This window comes from Limtongia smithiae, assembly GCF_038497785.1.
Source record: "Limtongia smithiae strain NRRL Y-17922 unplaced genomic scaffold V1518scaffold_1, whole genome shotgun sequence".
Taxonomy (NCBI): domain Eukaryota; kingdom Fungi; phylum Ascomycota; class Lipomycetes; order Lipomycetales; family Lipomycetaceae; genus Limtongia; species Limtongia smithiae.
Window position 1 is genome coordinate 528912 of NW_027117622.1, and position 20033 is coordinate 548944.

General features: G+C 55.1%; 9 protein-coding genes across 9 annotated transcripts; 4 read left to right on the forward strand and 5 right to left on the reverse strand.

Moving 5' to 3' along the window:
- Window positions 1–320: 320 nt before the first annotated feature.
- Window positions 321–1385, forward strand: V1518DRAFT_408621 (thioredoxin-like protein). Its single transcript, XM_066902169.1, has 2 exons — window positions 321–456; window positions 516–1385. Exons 1-2 carry the CDS (start codon window positions 420–422, stop codon window positions 1151–1153), a joined length of 675 nt encoding a protein of 224 aa, XP_066761855.1. The 5' UTR covers window positions 321–419; the 3' UTR covers window positions 1154–1385.
- A 12-nt stretch (window positions 1386–1397) lies between these two features.
- On the reverse strand, window positions 1398–2736 carry V1518DRAFT_408625 (Sec20-domain-containing protein). The gene is made up of 2 exons (XM_066902170.1): window positions 2327–2736; window positions 1398–2253 (listed from the first exon to the last, which is right to left on the reverse strand). Exons 1-2 carry the CDS (start codon window positions 2605–2607, stop codon window positions 1578–1580), a joined length of 957 nt encoding a protein of 318 aa, XP_066761856.1. The 5' UTR covers window positions 2608–2736; the 3' UTR covers window positions 1398–1577.
- On the reverse strand, window positions 2737–4159 carry V1518DRAFT_408627 (optic atrophy 3 protein-domain-containing protein). Its single transcript, XM_066902171.1, has 4 exons — window positions 3969–4159; window positions 3717–3878; window positions 3610–3641; window positions 2737–3547 (listed from the first exon to the last, which is right to left on the reverse strand). Exons 1-4 carry the CDS (start codon window positions 4029–4031, stop codon window positions 3052–3054), a joined length of 753 nt encoding a protein of 250 aa, XP_066761857.1. The 5' UTR covers window positions 4032–4159; the 3' UTR covers window positions 2737–3051.
- Window positions 4160–4378: 219 nt separating this feature from the next.
- V1518DRAFT_408631 (ATPase, F1 complex, gamma subunit domain-containing protein) lies at window positions 4379–5793 on the forward strand. Its single transcript, XM_066902172.1, has 2 exons — window positions 4379–4559; window positions 4760–5793. Exons 1-2 carry the CDS (start codon window positions 4501–4503, stop codon window positions 5589–5591), a joined length of 891 nt encoding a protein of 296 aa, XP_066761858.1. The 5' UTR covers window positions 4379–4500; the 3' UTR covers window positions 5592–5793.
- Window positions 5660–7045, reverse strand: V1518DRAFT_408632 (uncharacterized protein). Its single transcript, XM_066902173.1, has 2 exons — window positions 6878–7045; window positions 5660–6800 (listed from the first exon to the last, which is right to left on the reverse strand). Exon 2 carries the CDS (start codon window positions 6791–6793, stop codon window positions 5804–5806), a length of 990 nt encoding a protein of 329 aa, XP_066761859.1. The 5' UTR covers window positions 6794–6800; window positions 6878–7045; the 3' UTR covers window positions 5660–5803.
- A 595-nt stretch (window positions 7046–7640) lies between these two features.
- On the reverse strand, window positions 7641–8924 carry V1518DRAFT_369489 (YT521-B-like domain-containing protein; the record flags this gene model as incomplete). Its single annotated transcript, XM_066901277.1, has 2 exons — window positions 7641–8181; window positions 8341–8924. The coding sequence occupies 2 exons, from the start codon at window positions 8922–8924 to the stop codon at window positions 7641–7643; spliced, it is 1125 nt and encodes a 374-aa protein (XP_066761860.1).
- Window positions 8925–11972: 3048 nt separating this feature from the next.
- On the reverse strand, window positions 11973–13479 carry V1518DRAFT_436135 (diacylglycerol acyltransferase-domain-containing protein; the record flags this gene model as incomplete). The annotated part of the gene is made up of 5 exons (XM_066906279.1): window positions 11973–12572; window positions 12625–12781; window positions 12815–13234; window positions 13288–13365; window positions 13424–13479. The coding sequence occupies 5 exons, from the start codon at window positions 13477–13479 to the stop codon at window positions 11973–11975; spliced, it is 1311 nt and encodes a 436-aa protein (XP_066761861.1).
- Window positions 13480–14207: 728 nt separating this feature from the next.
- V1518DRAFT_408642 (uncharacterized protein) lies at window positions 14208–15040 on the forward strand. Its single transcript, XM_066902174.1, has 3 exons — window positions 14208–14444; window positions 14518–14631; window positions 14685–15040. The coding sequence occupies exons 1-3, from the start codon at window positions 14306–14308 to the stop codon at window positions 14705–14707; spliced, it is 276 nt and encodes a 91-aa protein (XP_066761862.1). The 5' UTR covers window positions 14208–14305; the 3' UTR covers window positions 14708–15040.
- Window positions 15041–15238: 198 nt separating this feature from the next.
- Window positions 15239–19852, forward strand: V1518DRAFT_379246 (SacI homology domain-containing protein). The gene is made up of 3 exons (XM_066901632.1): window positions 15239–16457; window positions 16514–18304; window positions 18359–19852. The coding sequence occupies exons 1-3, from the start codon at window positions 15368–15370 to the stop codon at window positions 19405–19407; spliced, it is 3930 nt and encodes a 1309-aa protein (XP_066761863.1). The 5' UTR covers window positions 15239–15367; the 3' UTR covers window positions 19408–19852.
- Window positions 19853–20033: the final 181 nt, after the last annotated feature.

Genomic DNA, 20033 nt, shown 5'->3' on the forward strand with positions numbered 1-20033 from the left:
GGACTTTCGCCTAGCGTGCGAAAATAATCTGCGAATACGACGCTGCCCGTCTCGCCTCCCTTCGTGCACGGCGAGCGCGACTGCGGTTCGCTGATTTGCCGGCAGAAGCCACATATGGCGCAGGATGTGGCGCGTGCACGAGTAGAGGGCGCAGCTGGGTGCACCGCCACGAGCACGCCATAGACGCTAGGCTGGAAGGAGCCGCTGCCGCCATCGCGGGCGTGGATCTCGCAAGCGGCGAGCTTCCCGTCACGCGTGTTTTGGAGATGCTTCCTGGCAGCGAGGCTGCGAGAGCGCAGCGCGCACAGACTAACCTTTCCATCGCAAATTTTTCTTCTTCATGGCTCTGCGCTTATAAATATAAATCCGCCTTGCTCCTTCCTGTTCACCCTCCACACGCACACAGAGCCATCACCGAAATGTCTGAATCTCCGCGTCTCCGTCTGGGCTCCAAGGGTATGCGCCCTGATCTGGCTACTGCTTCTTTGGCCATGTTCTAACCTACGTTTCGCCAGCCCCCAACTTCACTGCCACCACTACCAAGGGTGAGATTGATTTCCATGCCTACGGCGGCGAGAGCTGGGTCATCCTCTTCTCCCATCCCGATGATTTCACCCCCGTATGCACTACCGAGCTCGGCGCCTTCGCGAAGCTTGAGCCCGAATTCTCCAAGCGCAACGTCAAGCTCATCGGCCTGTCTGCCAACTCCCTCGAGTCTCATGATGCCTGGATCAAGGACATCGATGAGGTCACTGGCTCCACCCTCTCTTTCCCCATTATCGCCGATGCCGACCGCAAGATCTCGTACCTGTACGACATGCTTGACTACCAGGATGTGACCAACCGTGACGGCAAGGGTCTCCCCTTGACGATCCGTTCCGTGTTCATCATCGATCCGAAGAAGACTATCCGTCTCATCCTTACCTACCCTGCTTCCACCGGCCGCAATACTCAGGAGGTCCTCCGTGTCATTGACTCTCTCCAGGCCACCGACAAGTATAAGGTTGCTACCCCCATCAACTGGACCCCTGGTGATGATGTTGTCGTTGCCGCCTCGGTTTCCAACGCCGACGCCGACAAGCTCTTTCCCGGCTACAGAGCCGTCAAGCCTTACTTGCGACTTACCTCGCTGCCCAAGGAGAACTTTCCTTAAGCGCTACACCCAACCGTTGATGAATCTACGAGAATTTCTCATTTATTTCAATTATCTAGGAGTTTTGTGCTTCGCCTTTTAAAAACTTTTCTCTATAAAATTGGTGTTTTTGTTTGTATGTATATATATGGCCGACCAGAGGAATATAATATCAAGAGGATTTGAATGGACTATCATGATATTCATGCTGCGAAGATTCGAGATGATGGAATCAAAAAAGTTTGAAACAAATCTTCAGCAGCATCGGGTTAGGGCTACCGCTGTGCAAACCCATTCCCACCGGAACCGAAATCATGCTCCAAAATGATGGCGGTGTTACATACGAATATGCAAACCGCAACCGGCAACCGTCTATGTTTGTACTCTGCGTGAAATGTCGCAAAAGTATTGAGGTGCAAAATACCAGCTATTGTACAAATGTAAATCATAGCTCGTCATGTAGAGCTGTGGAGACAATTACATCAATCACGGATGTTAGAGATGGCGCTGACGACGATGATGATGATGATGATGGTAGGGATGGTTCCAGTGAAGCTAGAATACCTTGTGCCGATTTGGAGGATTGCAGAATATCCGTGACATTCCCGGTTTTCCGCCCGCTGCCTGATACCGCCCACGTAACCGCTCTGCCGCCCTTGACTGCAGTCCAAATCACCAATCTGACTGGTCCCTTCAAAATCCGCCGCCACACGATCCATGCGAGCACAAGCAACAATAATCCAATTGCCGCCAGCATATATATCCGATCCCACTTATCGGCCTGCTCGAGCACCGCGATGACGCGCCTGCTGGTCCCGAGCACGGCGTCGAAGGCGGTGTATTGTGTCGTCAGCTTGCGCAGCGAGGTGTTGCTTTCCTCGAGCACGTCGAGAGATATTGCAGAGCGCGCAATCTCGGCTTCAAGAAGCTGATGCGTACGGCGGAGACTCGCAGTCGCGTCTTCGGCGGCGTGGAGCGTGCGTGAGGAGACGGATTGTTGCGGCGCAGAGGCTGTTGAGGACGGTACCGTCTTTGCGAAGAGAAGTTCGCGCTCATGGCGAGCCGATTTCAGAGTCGCTTCGCGCGACGTAAGCTGTGCTTTCCTGTAGGAACTCCGGTCTCTGTATAGCAACGACAGTTAGACCGCAGTTATTCCAACTTGTACACTCCCCTTCCATCACCCTTGCTACTCACAGCTTCAAATCCTGTCGCACTTCATACAAACGTCCCGCCAGTGCAACCCTTGACACACTGCTTGGCCCCATATCACTGTCATCGTCCTTGAAATTCTGCAATAGCACTCCTGCAGTCTCGGCGCGCGCGTCGGCTTCGCGCAGGAGGCCGTGGATCTTGGCTGCGAGCTGTGCACGCACGGATTCATCGTCGGTGGATAGGTTAGCAAGCCGTGAGATTTGTTGTGCGATCACAGCGTGCAGATTGGCAAGGTTATCGATCGCGGTGGCCAGGTCACTCATTATAGACTATGGCTATGCGATACGTGGTGTTAACTGCAACAATGTGAAGCAACTGCGCAACCTTCAAAGTCTAAGGTTTCGAGATCCCAAACCTGCCGACGAAAAGTCCATATCCAAGATTATTATCCCCGTCCTCTATTGCAAGAGCTCCCGCTCGTACTCCCTGCATCTCACCTTGATTCAGAAAACTACTCTATTTACGCCGCCATGCATATAATTACAAAGTATCTAAGAAGAGAGTCCCAGTCACACTAACTAAACCCTTTGCCTCCCATCTAGCCTATCCGTCCATCCATCCTGCCAACACCCACTCATTATCCAAACCGCTACAAGGGAATATTGAATCTGCGCCAACAAACACCACAGCTCACGCCTTGGCTTCATATATACTATCGTCCATATCGCTAGCTCTTTCTAAGGACCACTGTCTCGTATCGTAGATCCCTATCTGATCAGCGACGACAACTTAGACATCACACTCGTAAATGAGTCGGAGATTGACCCAACCATCGACGACGTCATTGATGACGCAGATTCCGGTCTCTTGCTTATGTCCTGCTTTGTCGCCACTGCGTTCGGATCAACAGGTTTGTGTGCTGGGATGATCACAAAGTTATGCGACGGATCCTCCTTCAACCCCGCAAACGCGGTGTTCATCTTTGTATCGGTACCTGCCGCCGCCGCCGCCGTAGGCGTCGTCGTCGTCACGGCGTCGCTCTTCGCAGCATCACCGGTAGCCGCAGCCATCGTGGTCGTAGTTCCATAATCCACGATACCCAGACTCGAGCTCTCCTGTGGTGCGATGCGCGCAACCACGGCGCGGAGCTGAGCGACCTGCTCTTGTAGGTCTGCGATGTCGTCGGTAACGTTTTCGTGGCGGGTATTGGCTTTCCGACTCGCTCGGACTGATTCGAATATTACCACACCAGCTGCGACAGCACTACACATATGTTAAACAGGTAAAACAACACGGCAAACTTCAGCGTATTGGTCAGCACTTACAATAGGAACGATTCCGACAGAAAGTTCGCGCCCTGATCCAGCAATGTCAGCATCTAACGCCGCGGTCGAAGAATGGGCTCCCAACGGCCGAGGGAAGAAACACCCACCATATCTATAGCCTTGGTATCATTCAATGGTCGGACTTTGGCGCCCTGCTCGCCAAGCAAGCGCATTCGCAGGGTGACGTCCGAGGAATGGAGGACCTGGGCAACTGCAATACATGTTTGCCGAAACGGGCCGTGAACTTTTGCCCGCGTTTTGATACTGTTCTAGAGTACACGTTAGAGGCAGCCACTTGCGACGCGGTCGTACACGACTGGTAATTAGCACGACAGTGCGTATCATGTTGGCGAACTTACCGCTATGGGCTTCGCGAGCGTCCGCACCAGGAGCGCACCGATCTTGAGCGCGATGGTAGACATCGTGACCCTGGTTCTCGTATATCGCGCTCAAGCGCAATGGTCTCGATCGAAATAAACCCTCCCCACCAAGCAGCCTCCTTCGAGAATACAAGAGCACTGCTGCTGTGCTGCTTGACAGTCTACACTGCGTACCCAACTTCCCTGTCGCAAGACGCGAGTTACCCGTCCTCGCTGTCCCAGTCGGTTAGCACGCAGCCTTAACGCGGGGTTTGTAGCCACAATTCCGGGTAACGTCCCTGCGTTGCCCAATAGCGTGCCGGCATCAAGCAGTCTAAGTGGTCCCCAAAATAGAGAAACACTCTACGGCAATATCTAATGTGCTTATTCTGGAATAAGCACAAGTGTCACGACGTCAGGCTCTCCCGGTCTTCGCGCACTTCGTGAGCCTGTCGTTGTCGCCCTTTCTGCGTCTTCGGTTTGGCTTCTCCTTGCACCTCCCCGCCCTGTCCATCCAATCTCCACTCTCGCAATGTCCTTCATTCGTGCCTCTGCGCGTCCGGCGACCGCCGCCGCGCGTGTTGCTGCCAGGTTAGTTTACGCAAGCTTCCCCGACTTCGGAAGACCTTTTTTTCCTCTCTTCCTCCGGCCGGCCGCTACGAACGATTTTCGCCGACGAACGAGTAAAGAATTCGAGCGCCGACATTTGTGAAATTCTGACGTCCGGAGGATCGGAGGATTGGATGGATTGAACTATGGACGAGAAGTACTGACGGAATTTATTGATACAGATCCGCTGCGGTCCCATCGAACAACTACGCCACGCTCCGCGAAATTGAGTCCCGCTTGAAGTCAATCAAGAACATCGAGAAGATCACCAACACAATGAAGATCGTCGCGTCGACAAAGCTCTCACGTGCGCAGCGTGCGATGACCGACTCGCGGGCCTACGGCCAAACCTCTGACGAGCTCTTCAAGAAGGCAGAGACCGTCGCGCCTGAGGAGGGCAAGAAGCTCATCATCGTCTCCTCGTCCGACAAGGGTCTCTGCGGCGGTATCCACTCGCAGATTTCCAAGGCCGTTCGTGCGCGTCTTGCGACCGAGCCCGAGTGCGACCTCGTCATCATGGGCGACAAGGCTAAGGTGCAGCTTGCGCGTGCCTACTCCGCCAACGTCGTGCTGTCGTTCAACGGCATCGGCAAGGAGGTCCCCACCTTCACGACTGCGCAGATCATCGCCGACGAGATCAAACAGCTCGGCACGACCTACGACAAGATCGAGATCTTCTACAACCAGTTCAAGTCAGGTATCTCATTCGAGCCCACCGGCGTCCAGGCCTACACCGAGGCGGAGCTGAAGGCGTCACCAAACTTCTCGGCCTACGAGCTCGAGGACGAGCTCACGTCCGATCTGACCGAATTCGCACTCGCCAACGCCATCTACTGGGCGCTTGCCGAGGGCTACGCCTGCGAGCAGTCCGCCAGACGGTCTGCCATGGATAACGCCTCCAAGAACGCCGGCGACATGATTGGTCGTTACTCCATCCTGTACAACCGTACCCGACAGGCCGTTATTACCAACGAGCTGGTCGATATCATTACTGGTGCCTCGTCGCTCCAGTAAGCGCAAAAACTTTTTATGCCCTTCTTGGTGTGGTGTTGTTCTCTCACTTGGTAGACAGGCGGTGGCATCTTGATTTAGGATGTATTGTGCAAATAGATTTTATAATCAAAATCTATCGCGAAGATAATTTGCTCTCATAGTTCTGTTTATCTAATAGATCCCAAACAAGACATAATTCATTCACGAGGCTTGTCGCTCTGTATCACGGCAATCTAAGGCTTATCGGGGCCGTAGGCGAGGGCAACCTCGGGCTCAACCCAAGGGTGTGCCTTCTTGAAGTGGTTCGCGATCTCCTCGCGCGTGGCAACCCAGACGCCCTCCTTCGCCTTGATGTAGTCCATGAACTTGACTAGCGCCTGGAACCGGCCGGGCTTGCCGACGACACGGGAGTGCAGCGCAACCGTCATCATCTTGGGGGCGCCCTCAAGACCTTCCTCGTAGAGGGTGTCGAAAGCATACTGCAGGTGCGTGTAGAAATCGTCGGTGGACGACCAACCGGTTGGCATGTGGAAGCGCGCATCGTTGCAGTCGTACGAGTACGGCATCATCAGGATCGCATCCTTGGTCCGCGGGACCGGCTGCCAGTACGGCAGGTCGTCGGCGTACGCATCCGCGAGCCAGAGGAGTTCGAGGCCCATCTCCTGGTAGACGTCGTACACGAGGCGGCGGGTGTGCTGCGACGCGCGCGCGTAGTACCAGCCCTTGGGGTACTCGCCGGTGGTCGCCTTCAGGCTCTCCATGTTCTGAATGATGATCTTCTTCTCCTCCGCCGGTGTCAGTTTGGAGTAATCCCACCATCTGTAGCAGTGCGACGAGATCTCGTGGCCGTCGCGCTTGATCGCGGCGGGCACGTCAGGCAGCAGCTCGAACGCCTTGCCGACCGCGAACGTGGTAAACTTGTACCCATGCTTCTTAAACAGACGCAGCAGACGCCAGATACCCGCACGTGCACCGTACTCAAAGTCGCCCTCGCAGTCATAGGCGCGCTTGCCGGCGTGGGGCACGTACGGCAACTCCCAGATGTACTGCTCCGAAGCGGGGTCGCCGTTCTCGACCGAGTTTTCGGCGCCTTCCTCGTAGTTGACGACAAAGTTCACAATGATGTTCGGGTTCGTCGGCCACTTGAAGTCTGGCGCCTCCTCGCCGTAGCCGCGGAACTCGCGCGGGAAGTCGTAGTAGTTGGGCACGTAGGTGAACGGCATGCTGATGCTGCAATTGATAAGCTATTAGCGACTCAATTGCACGCTCGGGACCACTAGCAGTCATAGAAATGTGTGGCATCTTACAATTGGGCTATAGAGAGTGCAATCCTTGTCGTAGAACAAGAAGGAAGAAGAGAACTTGGCCTGTGTCAGAACCTCAAGAGACCAAATCGACGGCCGCTCTCGGCTGGCTCATGCTTGGCCATATCGTTCATTGGTTATCTCGACTCAAGTCAAGGGGTCTGTGTCCCGCTAACCCTTAAAACTCAATTCAACGCGTGATTCAACCTGTCCGGGTCGTGTCCCCCGCATTCGACCAGCTGGATGAGAGAAATACTTTTGTGTCGATATTAAAAGAACGAGTACATACATACGTATCGCAAACACAGTTCCAACGCCAAAACTAACATACAACAATACGTGTGCATGATACAACACACAAACAGTACAGATCAAATGTCTATCCAAATTTAAACAACGTCATGCAGAGACTAAAATTCTGAAACTAACCTGCAGAACAACGACCGATATAAGGAGACAATGACAATACACAAGGTACACGCAACACAAGAACAAAAGATTTCAAAGAAGTCATAAAGCGAACGGAGATAGCGATCAAAAGCATCATCACCTTCAGACAAACGTACAGTTTAATAGGTCTGTAGAAGAGGTCATGACTGGCGTGCCAAAATATTCTGTGAATGGTCTGTCGCGGGCTGTGAATATCATATATGCCATGGCGCGAACGAACCAGCGGCGCACCAAGACTTGCTGCAATATCGCCAAGTGGGATTCTTCCTGATGCAATACAAAAGAGCCGTTTGGGGAGAACTGTCGTTTTCAATAGCTAACCTTGAGTAATTTTAGATGAGGACCCGACAATGACCGGACTGCGCGAAATCACTTCTTCGTCTTGCACGCTGCTGGGTTCGGCCGTTGTCAGAAGCGGAATAGTTGGTGGCGGCACGATAGCCGGGTATGGCGTGGCAGTGGTGGAGGCCATACTTGAGTTGAATAGCTGAATCATCTTTCGCCCGACCGATGGTTCCAGCTCAGTTCCGTCTCTCGCAATCTTTACGTCTCTGTTTGAATTCCACGAGTTTTTCAGTCCTTTTGTCCTGAAGAATTGAACGCGGTTTGTAGAGAGCCACTGCAACTTGAATGGCGTACCCCACGACTTTAGTAGCGCCTCTGTACCGGTTGGCGACGACGGTGCCGGTCCGCTTTCCTCCGTTGACGCTTCCCAAAAAATTGTGCCTCGCGAAGAGTCGTCGACGATCTTGCCAGCAGGCGCGCTGGCAGTGGCGGGCGTGAACGTCAATTTTGGAAAGTCCTGGTCTATCGACATTGACGACAGAGCAGACACGAACGCGGACGAGTCGTCTCCACTCGAATTAGGCGAAGCAGGATCTTGGGATATCGTGGCAGTCGTAGGCGAAAGAGCCGGTGGTGTCTTGACACCTGCCTCTGGTACAGGGAATTCTTCCGCTTCCGGTGCCGTCGATTCAGACTGCTGGGCGCTCTCAATAGCCAGCGGCTTCTCAGACACGATCGGTCCCGCCATGCGCGCGTATCCGAAATATTCGCCGGATTTGTTTGCTGAAAATATCAAATACACATTGTCGGAGGTGTTGTAAGCTTCGTTCAATACCGCCTCGTTGTGCTCCTGTGTCGCCCAGGTCTGCGTCTGGACGGATAGCTCGAGATCATCGACGGTGAGCGACTTTAGCACGAAATATGACTCAGGCTGGTGCTGGCGGTGAGTGAGCTCCGGAGGCTTTGCAGCTTCCACATTCGCTTCCGGGAAGCCATCGTCAGTGGGGCCAAGGGAGGGGCTGTTTGTGCGATCGCCCAGCGAGGTTCGCTGCAGTCGCGCGACGAGCTTTGTTCCGTTCATCATACCCCCCGATCTCTTGAACTTCTCTAGCGCCTCCTTAACGGCGGCCTCGGTGCTGTAGTTGACAAAAGCGCAATTCGACTTTGAAATCAAGAACACTGATATGATTGTGGGCGATGCGAACATGTCGCGAAGATCAAGCACTGTGGTGACTGCAGGCAGATTGCCGACCCAGAGCGCGTGTCGCGACTGCTTTGGCTTCCGCGGCGGGCCTCGCGGGAGAAGGGAAGACATTGATGCTGAACTGATAGTTGAGCTAGCTGTGGAGCTCGGAGTGTAGTGCATTTGGGGATGGTGCTGATGACGCGGGTGATGGTGGATTTGGGGGCTTTGCTGCTGCTGGAGGATGTGGTAGAGAGGATTAAGATTAGCCAGCGGGTTCGTGAGCGAGGATATCATCTGGCTGGTGGGGTATTGGTAGAACGCCTGCTGCGCCGGCGGCATGCCCTGCTGCGATCTGATGTTCTGTTGTTGCTGTTGCTGCTGCTGCTGATCGAGAAGATTTGCGGGTACGAACATATCGGCGGAGGACTGTCGACGCGAAAACCGGTTGTTGAGCATCGGCGGCCCAGAACGTGGCTGCATGGCCGGGCCAGGACCGCCGCTCATGTTCCCTCGGGGACTATGCGGAGTCATCTGTGGCGGCATCATCTGGGGATACTGTGGATAGTACGCTGCGGGCGTAGTGTACGAGTACTGCATGTACTGCGGCGGTGTCGCTGCTGCGGTCTGCTGAGTCGGCGGCGGCGGTATCTGCTGAGTTGGTATGGCTTGCGACTGCTGAGACAGCTGTGGTGTCGACAGCGGGGAGGGGACAGCGGGAGGTGGCGGCGGCGGCGGCGGCGGCGGAATTGAGTAGAATGGATAGTATGAGTAGTTAACATAGGAAGGCGAGGCGAGCGGAACTGGGATCGGGATCGGCGGTGCGAGATTCGCCATGCTGGACTGCTGATGGGCACGAGGGGGGCCAGAGGGACCCGCTGCGGGCCTCTGCTGCGACCACACGGAGCCCTGAGGAGGAATGTGCGTGTACGCGGCCTGCTGCGGGGGGAGCGGCGAGAGCGGCGAAGCGGGCGGCAGTGCGGGCTGCTGCTGTTGTTGTTGCTGGGACTGCGGGACAGGCGCCGGGGAAGCAGCCGAGGCGAGCGCCGGCTGGCTGTTCGGGATACGCGATTCGGGAGCAGGAGCAGATGGCGTGGTGGTGGCGACGGCGACGGGCAGAGCCATCGAGGAAACGGCGCGGGTGAAGACAGGCGGCGGAAGGAGCGGGGAAGGGGATCGCGGGGGGGAGGGAGGAGAAGAAGGAGGGCAGAGGAAGAGAGAAGAAAAGCCAAGCGAAAGAGCAAAAGGGGAGGTGGACAGGGCAGGGAAGCAGCAGGACGACAGCGGTTTCAGGAGAGGCGGCGCTCTGCCTCAGCCAGCTGGAGCTTCCGCCGCGGCGGGCGCAGGATCACCGCCTGCCGCCCGGCAAGCGGGCGCACGAGCAAGCGCACAGACAAGCGAGGGTCCGCTGCGCTGCAGCGCGCGTCTGCGCCGCCTCGCCTCCATCGGTGCCGTCCCGGTGCGCCCGCGCTGCCCTTGCTCTGTCCGCCTGGCCCGCAGCAGCAGCAGCAGCAGCTGCTGCTGCCGACCTCCCCGCCGTCCTACGAACCGCGCAAACTTTGACGTGCCGCGCGCAGCTAACACAAGGCGCCGCGACCCACGCGACTGCCGCCCGGCTCGTGCCTGGCACGCCCAGTCGGCGGGCCCCCTTTTTTCATGCGCCGCCTACGCACCGCCGCGTTCCCGCGCACAGCCCTCTTGCTCGCGCGCCCAGTTGTCCAGCCTCGACCCCCACGCGACGGCTGCCCTCGCGCGTCTGCGCGCCAGCGCAGGGGGCAGCGCGCGCAGCGCGAGGGCAGGAGCGGCGGACGGGAGACCATGGCTAAGCGACAAACCTACGGCGACGCTTGGGGCCGACAACCTACTGCGCACAGGGACCCTGGCGCGTGCCCTAAGCCTACCACGCAGTCCGACATCGCTGTGCACAGGCAGAGCAAGGCGACCGGACATGGCGCCCCCCTTCTCGGTCACGCCTCTGTGCCCCCTCGACGTCCCTGTCAACCCGTCGATGCGTGCAGAGAATTGCCAGTTCGAGATTCTTGTGCTCCCTGCTTGCCAATCAAAGCCTGCTCGCTACCCCTCCTCCTACGCCGCAGCATGCTGCCGCTCGGCTCCTCGACACGGCCGAGTCGGACGTAGCCGCCGGTCGCGGCCCGCCCGCATGTCGAGTCGACGCAACATGGCACATTGCGCACACTCCGTCCCTGCATGTGGCAAGGGTTTGGTGTACCTGGCCCCTGCTGCGCCTCCTATGCGTTGCTGCGCCACCATGGCCTTAGCGTGGCTTCCATTATTTGCCCCAAACTAGCTGGGGCTGTGTTGGAGTTGAACTTGTCGACACGCCCTTTCGTCCCCGCCCCAACCCCGCCCGCTCCGCAGCTTCTTGCTCTCTGTCGCTCCCCCTGTGAACTAGCTGCGGTGCAATGCGCTGCGACTTGCCGTCTTCACCGCGCTACATAATTTGCAGTCTCGCATTGCCTTTGATTCCCGCCCTCGGCATGTGCGCTCGCCATTGAGGGTTTGAATTTCGCCCTCGTCCTCGCACATCCACAAAATTATATGCCTCACATCTCACCACTGTCCGGAGTTACTGGTCTTTGAGTGCTACACTACTGTCCGCGTATTTCTCTTCCAGTTTTCGTCAAATTGCCAGTAGTATCGCGTGCAGTAGTTGCTGCCGGGGTCCGTCCGTGCCCCAGCAGCGGTAAAGATCGATCGCACACACCGATTTATTTGCACAGCCGGCGCCTTCGCTCCAGCTCGCTGCACTCTTCCTCCGCTCTTCCATCGCGCGATCGTCATACGAGACGGATGTTTATCCCGTCCAAAAGCACTCTCGCATGCGCGCTAGCATAGCACGACAACGCTCTCGCCATTTTTCCCGTCCGCCGCATGTGATAGTCACCTAGGATTCCTTCAATTGGCGGCGCTAGTCTGAAAGCTGTGTCAGCATTCGCCGCAGAACTTTCACAGCTTCAGTTTAGTGCGTTCATTTCTCACGCGGCGCTTGATTAAACCGTAACTCTAAAATTTGTGTCGACACGGTTCGTGAGCCAGTAACTTTATCTTTCTTCTCAATATACGCGTTTGCGCGTAGCGGGGGCGTTGTTCTGCTTGCGCCTTCGTGTTTCTCAACCGACCTATTCTCGGCTCCATTCAAACCCACTCTCCCCCAGTGTTCTATTCTACAAAGTTCAGCGCCTGCTCCTCTGGCTTCAGTCCAACATAATCTGCGAAGTACGCATCCTTGTATGTGTCCCACAGCCGCCGTAGCTCCTCGCAGTACTGCTTGTGGTACACGTCAATTTCGCTCTCCGTCGGCTCCGGCGTGTAGGGCACTGCAATCGGTTTGCCGACCACGACCGTGATCGGCCGCCGGTACGGCATCAGGCCCCAGTCGTAATTGAATATTCCCCGCGCGTGCAGCAACGGCACGGTGAATCCTGCGACCGTCTTCACCAGTGTCTGGAACTTGTACAGCATCGACGTCGTGTCGCCGCGCACTTGCTCGTACACGTCATTCTCACCGAAACTGAGGATCGGAACAAGACAAGTCGCGGGCATCGTCATGTTCTCCACCGGTGGCTTGCTCTTCATCGCTAGTCGCACAAAGCCCTTTCGCTTCGAGATGATCAAATCGAGCCTGCTTGGCTCCGCCAGCAGAGATTCCCGGGCACCGCCAACTACTATGCAAATCGACTGATTGTGGTCCAACAAGCTCGTGCAGGACTTGCGCGATACTGATGATATCCCTAGCGACAACAGGTAGTCCCGATACAACTGGTGTCTGTTAGGGTCCGCAGATCGTAGCAAGCCACATACAACCACTCACCGGTAATCGAAAATTGGTCTCTAGTGTCAGCAACGAAACAGGGATACCGGGAAACAGTCTCTCCCATCCAGCGCCTTCCGTTCCAATGGCGCCAAATGCGCCCAAACTGACGATACCATGTGGATGATACCCAAACACGTACCTGGGTCCAACTGCACTTTGTTTTTCATTTTCGGGTATCTCGTTGGACGTCGCCGCGTTTGGCAAAGATGCTGATAGGCCGTTTCCATTTCCATTCACCTTGTTAGCAACGTCGCTCCCGTTAGTTGTTGACACCCCCGCTATGTCCACAATTGCCTCCGGTTGGCCAAAGAAGCGAGCAACCCAGCGTTCAATTGTCCCACTGGGCTCAACGAGCCGGTCAGGAAACGTGGGCGGAAGCTCGACTTCGCGGTGGATCCGTATTGGAAAGTAGTCGCAATACAGCCTGAACCACGGAAGCCTGCGCATGAGCGGCGACCTGCGCCGCGCAGCGACTTCGCCGTTCTCGCTGGTGTTGTAGTCCACAATGTAGGCATAGTAGAGGTACGCGACCACGAACGGCCAGAATGGCGGGAATGCCGAGATCAGAAAGAATAAACCGACGCAGTACAGTAACGAGAGAACGTGTCTGCTTGTCGGTCAGAACCCACGATAAGGCTGCTCAGCCCGTCAGGCACTCACCCTAAGACTGCCAGAGTCTCCAGTCGTCTCTCGAGCGGAATGTTGAGGGGAGCAAAGTGGATACGGCGGGGGAATGATCTACAGTGTCGACATGTTAGGCCCACATCACTGCTTGTGGTGAGCAAATGCAACGCACTCTTTGATCCTCTGCAGGAGCGGCTCAACTGGGTCAGCAGTAGTCGCATCCGCCATGCCCAGTCGTCCGCGAGCAGCGTGCGGTTGCGGTGGAGCTTGAGCGAGGCTGTGTGAGAAGTCGTGAAGTGCCGGCGACGACAACCAGACCGTCAGCAAGCCAGCAACCAAACCATGCACGCGTGGTCGCAGGTGCAAGCGGGGAAGCGGTGGACAATAAGAGAGCGCGGCGGCGGGCGGAACACGCGATTCGTCGTGCGCGGGGTCGATCAGAGCGGGGTTTGCTCGCGTTCTTCTATCGCGATGTAGCACAGGGCCGGCTGCGCTGCAGTGGTCGGCAACCCACCTAGACCACCTGCCTACGCGACCCTAAGCGACATGAGCAGCAAACTCTCGCCCGCCAGTGGTACTTTACGACGGGGCGAGAGCCAGTCGACGCGCCGGATCACGGGTGACGTGCCGACCAGACGCGTCCTGCCTGCGGTCGAACTTGTCGATCTGCACCGCGTCCGCCGGTCTGGGTCGGCGCTCATCACTTGCTGGCTCTGGCGGCCGCCCGGTGTAGGGCAAAACCGCTAAACGCGATCGGCCAAATCGCGGTCGAAACGCGCAGCATGTAGTTCAGGTTCTTAGAGCATTTTCTGTTAGAAGCAAGACCGCGCTGGCTACGCGGACTTGGTTGCTGCTGGGTCCTGCGCGGTGCTGCAGCTCGTGGTGCTGACGATGATGAAGCTCTATCGCTTATGCACATGCGCCGCAAATTTACGTTCGTTACCACAAACCTCCGTTTGCTCATCGTCTTCTACCGCGGCCAGTCTAACGCAAGACCCGCGTGCTCCAGCATTTTCGTCATCTTCATTCCTATCTGGCTCACCCGACTGCTGCAATGAGCTCGCCGTCAGGATCCGCCTCCCCGCGCGCGGAGTCCGCAGAACCGGTCTCAAGCAACAACCCCTCCGCCTTCCTGTCTCAGATCACAGGCGCTAAGGTCTCGATCAAGCTCAATTCTGGCGTTGAATATCGAGGTACGACTTCTGTGCTGTTTACAGCAGTATGCTATACTTGCCGATTGGCAGGAATGCTGAGACCCTGTGGCAGGCGACCTGCAGTGCGTGGACGGATACATGAACATCGCGCTGGAGAAGTCTGAGGAATACGTTGACGGCGAGCTGAAAAACTCATATGGCGACGTCTTCATCCGTGGGAACAACGGTATGCCAGCTCTATCTCGCATTCACACAGCTGATTACTGACAGTTGGTCTAGTTCTCTACATCTCCGCCGTCTAGGCGCTATTGACGATTCGATGCATGCGCATCCATGACCGTCTGGTCAGCCGTACACCTAAACCTGTGGCATTTCCAGATCGGTCTGCTGCATTCCACATACTGTTCATACGACTGTAATATATTTGTACAATAGGGCGATGAAGAATGGCTGCGCGACTTGCGGCTCGTGTGGTACAGAAAAGTACGATGGTACTGGGATGGCGTATACAAATAGCACTTTTATCATCTATCGCTATTTCAGAGAATGCAGTACGGGAAAGTGATGGAGTTGGACTGTCTAGCGCACAGTTGTATAAAGGCATGTTTGTACAAATGGATGTAGCTGACTCACTATTGGCTCTCTTGGTTCCCTCTTGCACCATAGGCACCGTAGACTTGCATCCTACCCCAAACAGTTGAATGCAAAATCCAATGCTTGGCTGTCTGCGTGTGCGGCCTTGCGTTGTGACGGCGGTGGGCTGCGCTGCAGCTCTTCGAAGCCAGCGCCAAAAGCTTAAACTCGATTGTAGGAGCGCGGCTGCTGCCGGTGCCAGGCCATTTTCCCTCTCCGTACGTGGCCCTGCTGCCGTCCACGACGCGACCTCTCCAGCCGCATCGATTCCCTCTATTGTGCGTTTCGAACATACAGAACGGATAATAATAGAGGACCGACAACGTGGTATGTCTATGCGAATATACTTTCGCGAGCAGCCGCGCACCCTGCTGCTCGCTACGGAACAGCATGCCCTCACCTTCCAATGCGTCGACGACAATAGCAGCGCCGGCAGCACCGAGGTAGATCGGAGCGGTCTCCACCCCGACAGATATGGCATGACCTCTACAACACCAAGCGAAAACCTGGCAGATCGTGCGAATGGGAATGGCAGCCACGACACAATTGGCGGCAGCAGCGGAAGCACACGCGTTCTGGTCGACTTCACCCCGCGTGATTCAATCGACTTTGGACGGTACAGGCTGCTCTCATCCATGCCATGCTACGGATGTCTAGGGCTGATATGCGTCGAGCGAAACGTATTTCTCGCTGTTATCACTGAGGCTACTCGAGTCGCAGAGCCGGTACCGCAGCTCGAGACCGTGCATCGCATCAACAAGGTCGAGTTCTACTGTGTCTCGAAAAGCACTTGGGATTTCGTGGTTCTGGACCCTGCGGGAAACCCATTAGATACATCCAACTACATTACAGGCGACAATTATGATTTCGCCATGTCGCAGAACGGCACCACCCCTACTGCAACTGTCATCGAGCATCCATGCGTTTCTATTCGAAAGTTGCTTATGGACGGCAGTTTCTACTACTCCAACGACTTCGACCTCACCAACCGCATGCAGTCGCGTTCGTCAGATCCTTCGTTTGACATCGACGGTTTCGACGAAGCGTTCATGTGGAACTCCTTCATGATCTCGGAACTCGTGAAGTACCGCTCGCATCTTCAAACAGAGGAGAAACTCGCTCTCGACAATGCACGGTTTTTGACGTCGGTAATTCGCGGCTTTGCTGAAACCGTTCCGACGCATATTATGGCGGAAGAAACCACGACGACTGATCAGGGATACACAGACACTCGAGCTGTGCGGAAGTCAGCTACTCTTACAGTTATCTCTCGCCAAGGCTGTCGACGCGCGGGAACGCGGTATAACGCCCGCGGCGTTGACGATGAGGGAAATGTTGCCAATTTCGTGGAAACGGAGACTATCTTCCAAGTCGACGGCTACTTCTTCTCCTACACACAAATTCGAGGATCCGTGCCAAGTATGAATACTCTTAACATGCTATTGTGTTCTCGCTGTCTAACCAAATAAATCTAGTCTTTTGGGAACAAGATGTGCAACTACTGAGCGCCAAAGTGAACATCACCCGTGCATTCGAAGCGACACAGCCGGCGTTTATGACACACTTCGACCCACTTGTTGCGAAATATGGTCCCGTTCACATCGTCAATCTACTTTCCTCAAAGCCCGGCGAGGCAGAACTCACTCACCGATACCACAAGCATATCGAGGCAGCGATTCATGGACCGCTCATGGGCCAGTTGCGCGAGACCCGGTTTGATTTTCATGTTGAAACCGCTCGGGCTGGATACGCGGCGGCAGAGAATATCAAGGTTCCGCTCCAAAATGATGTCGACGAGTTTAAATTCTTCCTGTACGATTCTTCTGTCAAGCAGGTGCTGTACGAACAAACCGGCGTATTCCGGACGAATTGTTTGGACTGCTTGGATAGAACAAATTTGATTCAGCAGATCATTTCCAAATGGGCGCTGCAAAATTTTTTGGAAAGCGGGTTTAGAGCCGATAACGATCTATGGATGCGACACTCAGTACTCTGGGCTGATAACGGCGACCAGCTATCGAAGATGTACGCCGGTACCGGCGCTCTGAAGACCAGCTTCACGCGATCCGGAAAGATGAGTATAGCCGGTGCAATTGCCGATGCCACAAAGTCGGTCAGTCGCATGTATATCAACAACTTTGTCGACAAGGGCCGGCAAAACACAATTGACATGCTTCTCGGACGACTTGAAGGGCAGATGAGAGTGGTCCTCCACGATCCGATCAACGATTACGTCATGGCAGAGCTAAATCGGCGAAAACACGAGTTTACGTCTACTAGAGAAATATCGATCTTTGTCGGCACATTCAATCTAAACGGATTTCTATACGATCGAGATTTATCTCCTTGGCTATTTCCCGAGGATTCTGGCATCGAACAACCAGACCTCGTTATTGTCGCCTTTCAAGAGATCGTTGAACTGACAGCCAGCCAAATCCTCAATGCAGATCCAGCAAAGCGAGAATACTGGGAACGACGCGTGTCAAAGTGCTTGGAAGAGAGGGGGAACTATGTGCTCCTCCGATCCGCCCAGCTAGTCGGCACCGCTCTTCTGATGTACGTAAAGTCGACTGAGGTTCGACATGTGAAGAACATCAATGGCGCAATGCAGAAGACTGGACTTGGCGGCATGGCGGGTAACAAAGGCGGTATTGCGTTCAGCTGCGACTACTCTGCGACGAGTCTGTGCTTTATTACATCGCACTTGGCGGCCGGTCTGTCAAATGTCGAAGATCGAAACCACGACTACAGGACGATTGCACGCGGCATCCGTTTCCCGCGAGGAAAGAAGCTTGGCGATCATGATACTGTGATTTGGCTTGGCGATTTCAACTACAGAATCGACTTGCCGATCGACGAAGTGAAGCAGCTTATCGAAACAAACGAGTTGGACGCGTTGTACAAGTACGATCAGCTTAACAAGCAGATGCTCGACGGCCAAGTTTTCCCGTTCTTCTCTGAGGCGCGGATTGGTTTCGACCCGACATACAAGTTCAACAACGGCACTGAAGTTTACGACACCGAGAAGCTGCGGATTCCTGCCTGGACGGATCGAGTCTTGACACGAGGACAGAATATTAAGCAACTTTCCTACAACTCTGCCAATGTCTTGTTTTCTGACCATAAACCTGTTTACGCTTCGTTTGTCGTCACGGTCAATACTATCAATGCTCCATTGAAAGAGAAGCTGAGTCAGGAGTTATACGCGAGGCAACGAGGCTACGTTGGACAACTTCTTGACCTCGATGGCGAGGACGGCCAGCGGTGTAAGTTGTCAATGTCTTCCCGGTGTGTTGAAATTGAAGCTGACATGTTATCAGTACCCCCTCCAAGCACCGACAAACGCAAATGGTGGATGGACGGCGGCCAATCAGCCAAAGTGAATATTGCCCCGCCGCGACCTGGCATGGTGCTGAACCCCAGTCGGCCCGCCAACCCCTTCAGTGGGACCAGGCAGCCAGACTTTGTGTCTACGGCAACAGCGCATATGGCAACATCTCGGAAGTCGTCCACGTCATTTGAAGGTATTGCGGCTGCTGCTGCGGCTTCGTCGCTGGCGCGTCATCCAAGTGACCTATCACCAAGCACTTCGCATACTTCGGGAAGATATCCGCCGCCATTACCTCGCAAGCCACACTCGCTGTCAGGTGCCAGCATTCATTCAATGCACACCCTCCCACCGTCCCCTGAGACCGAGACGCCGCCAATCCTCCCCCCACGTCGCACGTTCTCGTCAAGCACCACCAGCTCCGTGAACAGCCAGAGCCCTGTCGACTCTGGAGCGTACATCGAAACGCCGCTGCAGACTTTCAGTGGTCGTGCTGGTAGAGTGGATCCGAGCGAGCCTCGAAGCGGGGTTACGATGCGGAGCCGCGATAGCAGTACGAGCAGCACCGGAAGCGGATCGATGCAGACTGTGAACCCACCACGGCCGGCGGATTTTCCTAGTGTCTCGCTGTCGAAGTCGGGAAGACTTCATGGCGCCGCTGGTCAGGAGTCGCCAAAGTTGCCTTCCCGACCACAGTCTCTTTCATCCTCTGTGTTGACGCCAACGACGACTAGTTCGAGCACAGGCGGAGGATCGTACTGGACGCTCGTGGGGAATCAGCAAGTCGCGTCGAACGCGTCGACACATCGTCCAATGAGCACATTACAACCTACATCGGCGACAGCAACGCCTGTCCATCATCCAATTAGAACTTTACATCCTACACCGGGACCGCATCATCAACCCAGCACCACACAACAAGCCCCTCATGCCGCCTCCACACTACCCTCTGCCGCCGCCCGAACAGCTAAGGCGCTCCTTGACGACGACGAGGACGTCGACGGCTCGGAGTTGAATTCCCATTGGAAGTCATTAGCATAAACAGCCAATACAAGAGGTTGTCTACACAGCAGCGCTAGTGATCAGTTGGATATTTTGTATAGAATTGCGCGGATTGAGTAGTTGAATTGCTGGAGAGGTTGATTGAGACGTGAGAGAAGACAACACCCGATAAAAAGTGCCGATGGTATGAATGGAATTTGGGACGATCACTGGTTAATTGTATAGAATGATTTCCGTGAATTTAATTGTACTTACTTTCCGCGAGTATTGAGGCAGCCGTAGCTTGTGACTCATGTGGTACGCCCTGGAACACAACTATTCGCTGGTAAATTGATGAGATCACGTTATCTAGCGCAGCATGTATCTACGTCTTAGTCGTAGATAACAAGTAGCTGGGCATTAAAAGAGAGATTACTTTTTTTTGCAGTATATATTAGGGTGCAATGTGCTGTTACGGCGGACATTTGCATACCGACCGGCTCTTGATCCTCGTGAGGCGTCATGGACTGGGAGTAACCAAAAACCTTCTGCCGTCAGCTGTTGCGTACAACAAACGCCTTGAAAGCGAGCACGACACACGCATTTCACAGAGTCCTGCAGTATATCGTGGTTTGTTTTTAAACCGCAGCCAACTTTTCGAACAACGAGGTCGAGCAGCCGAAGAA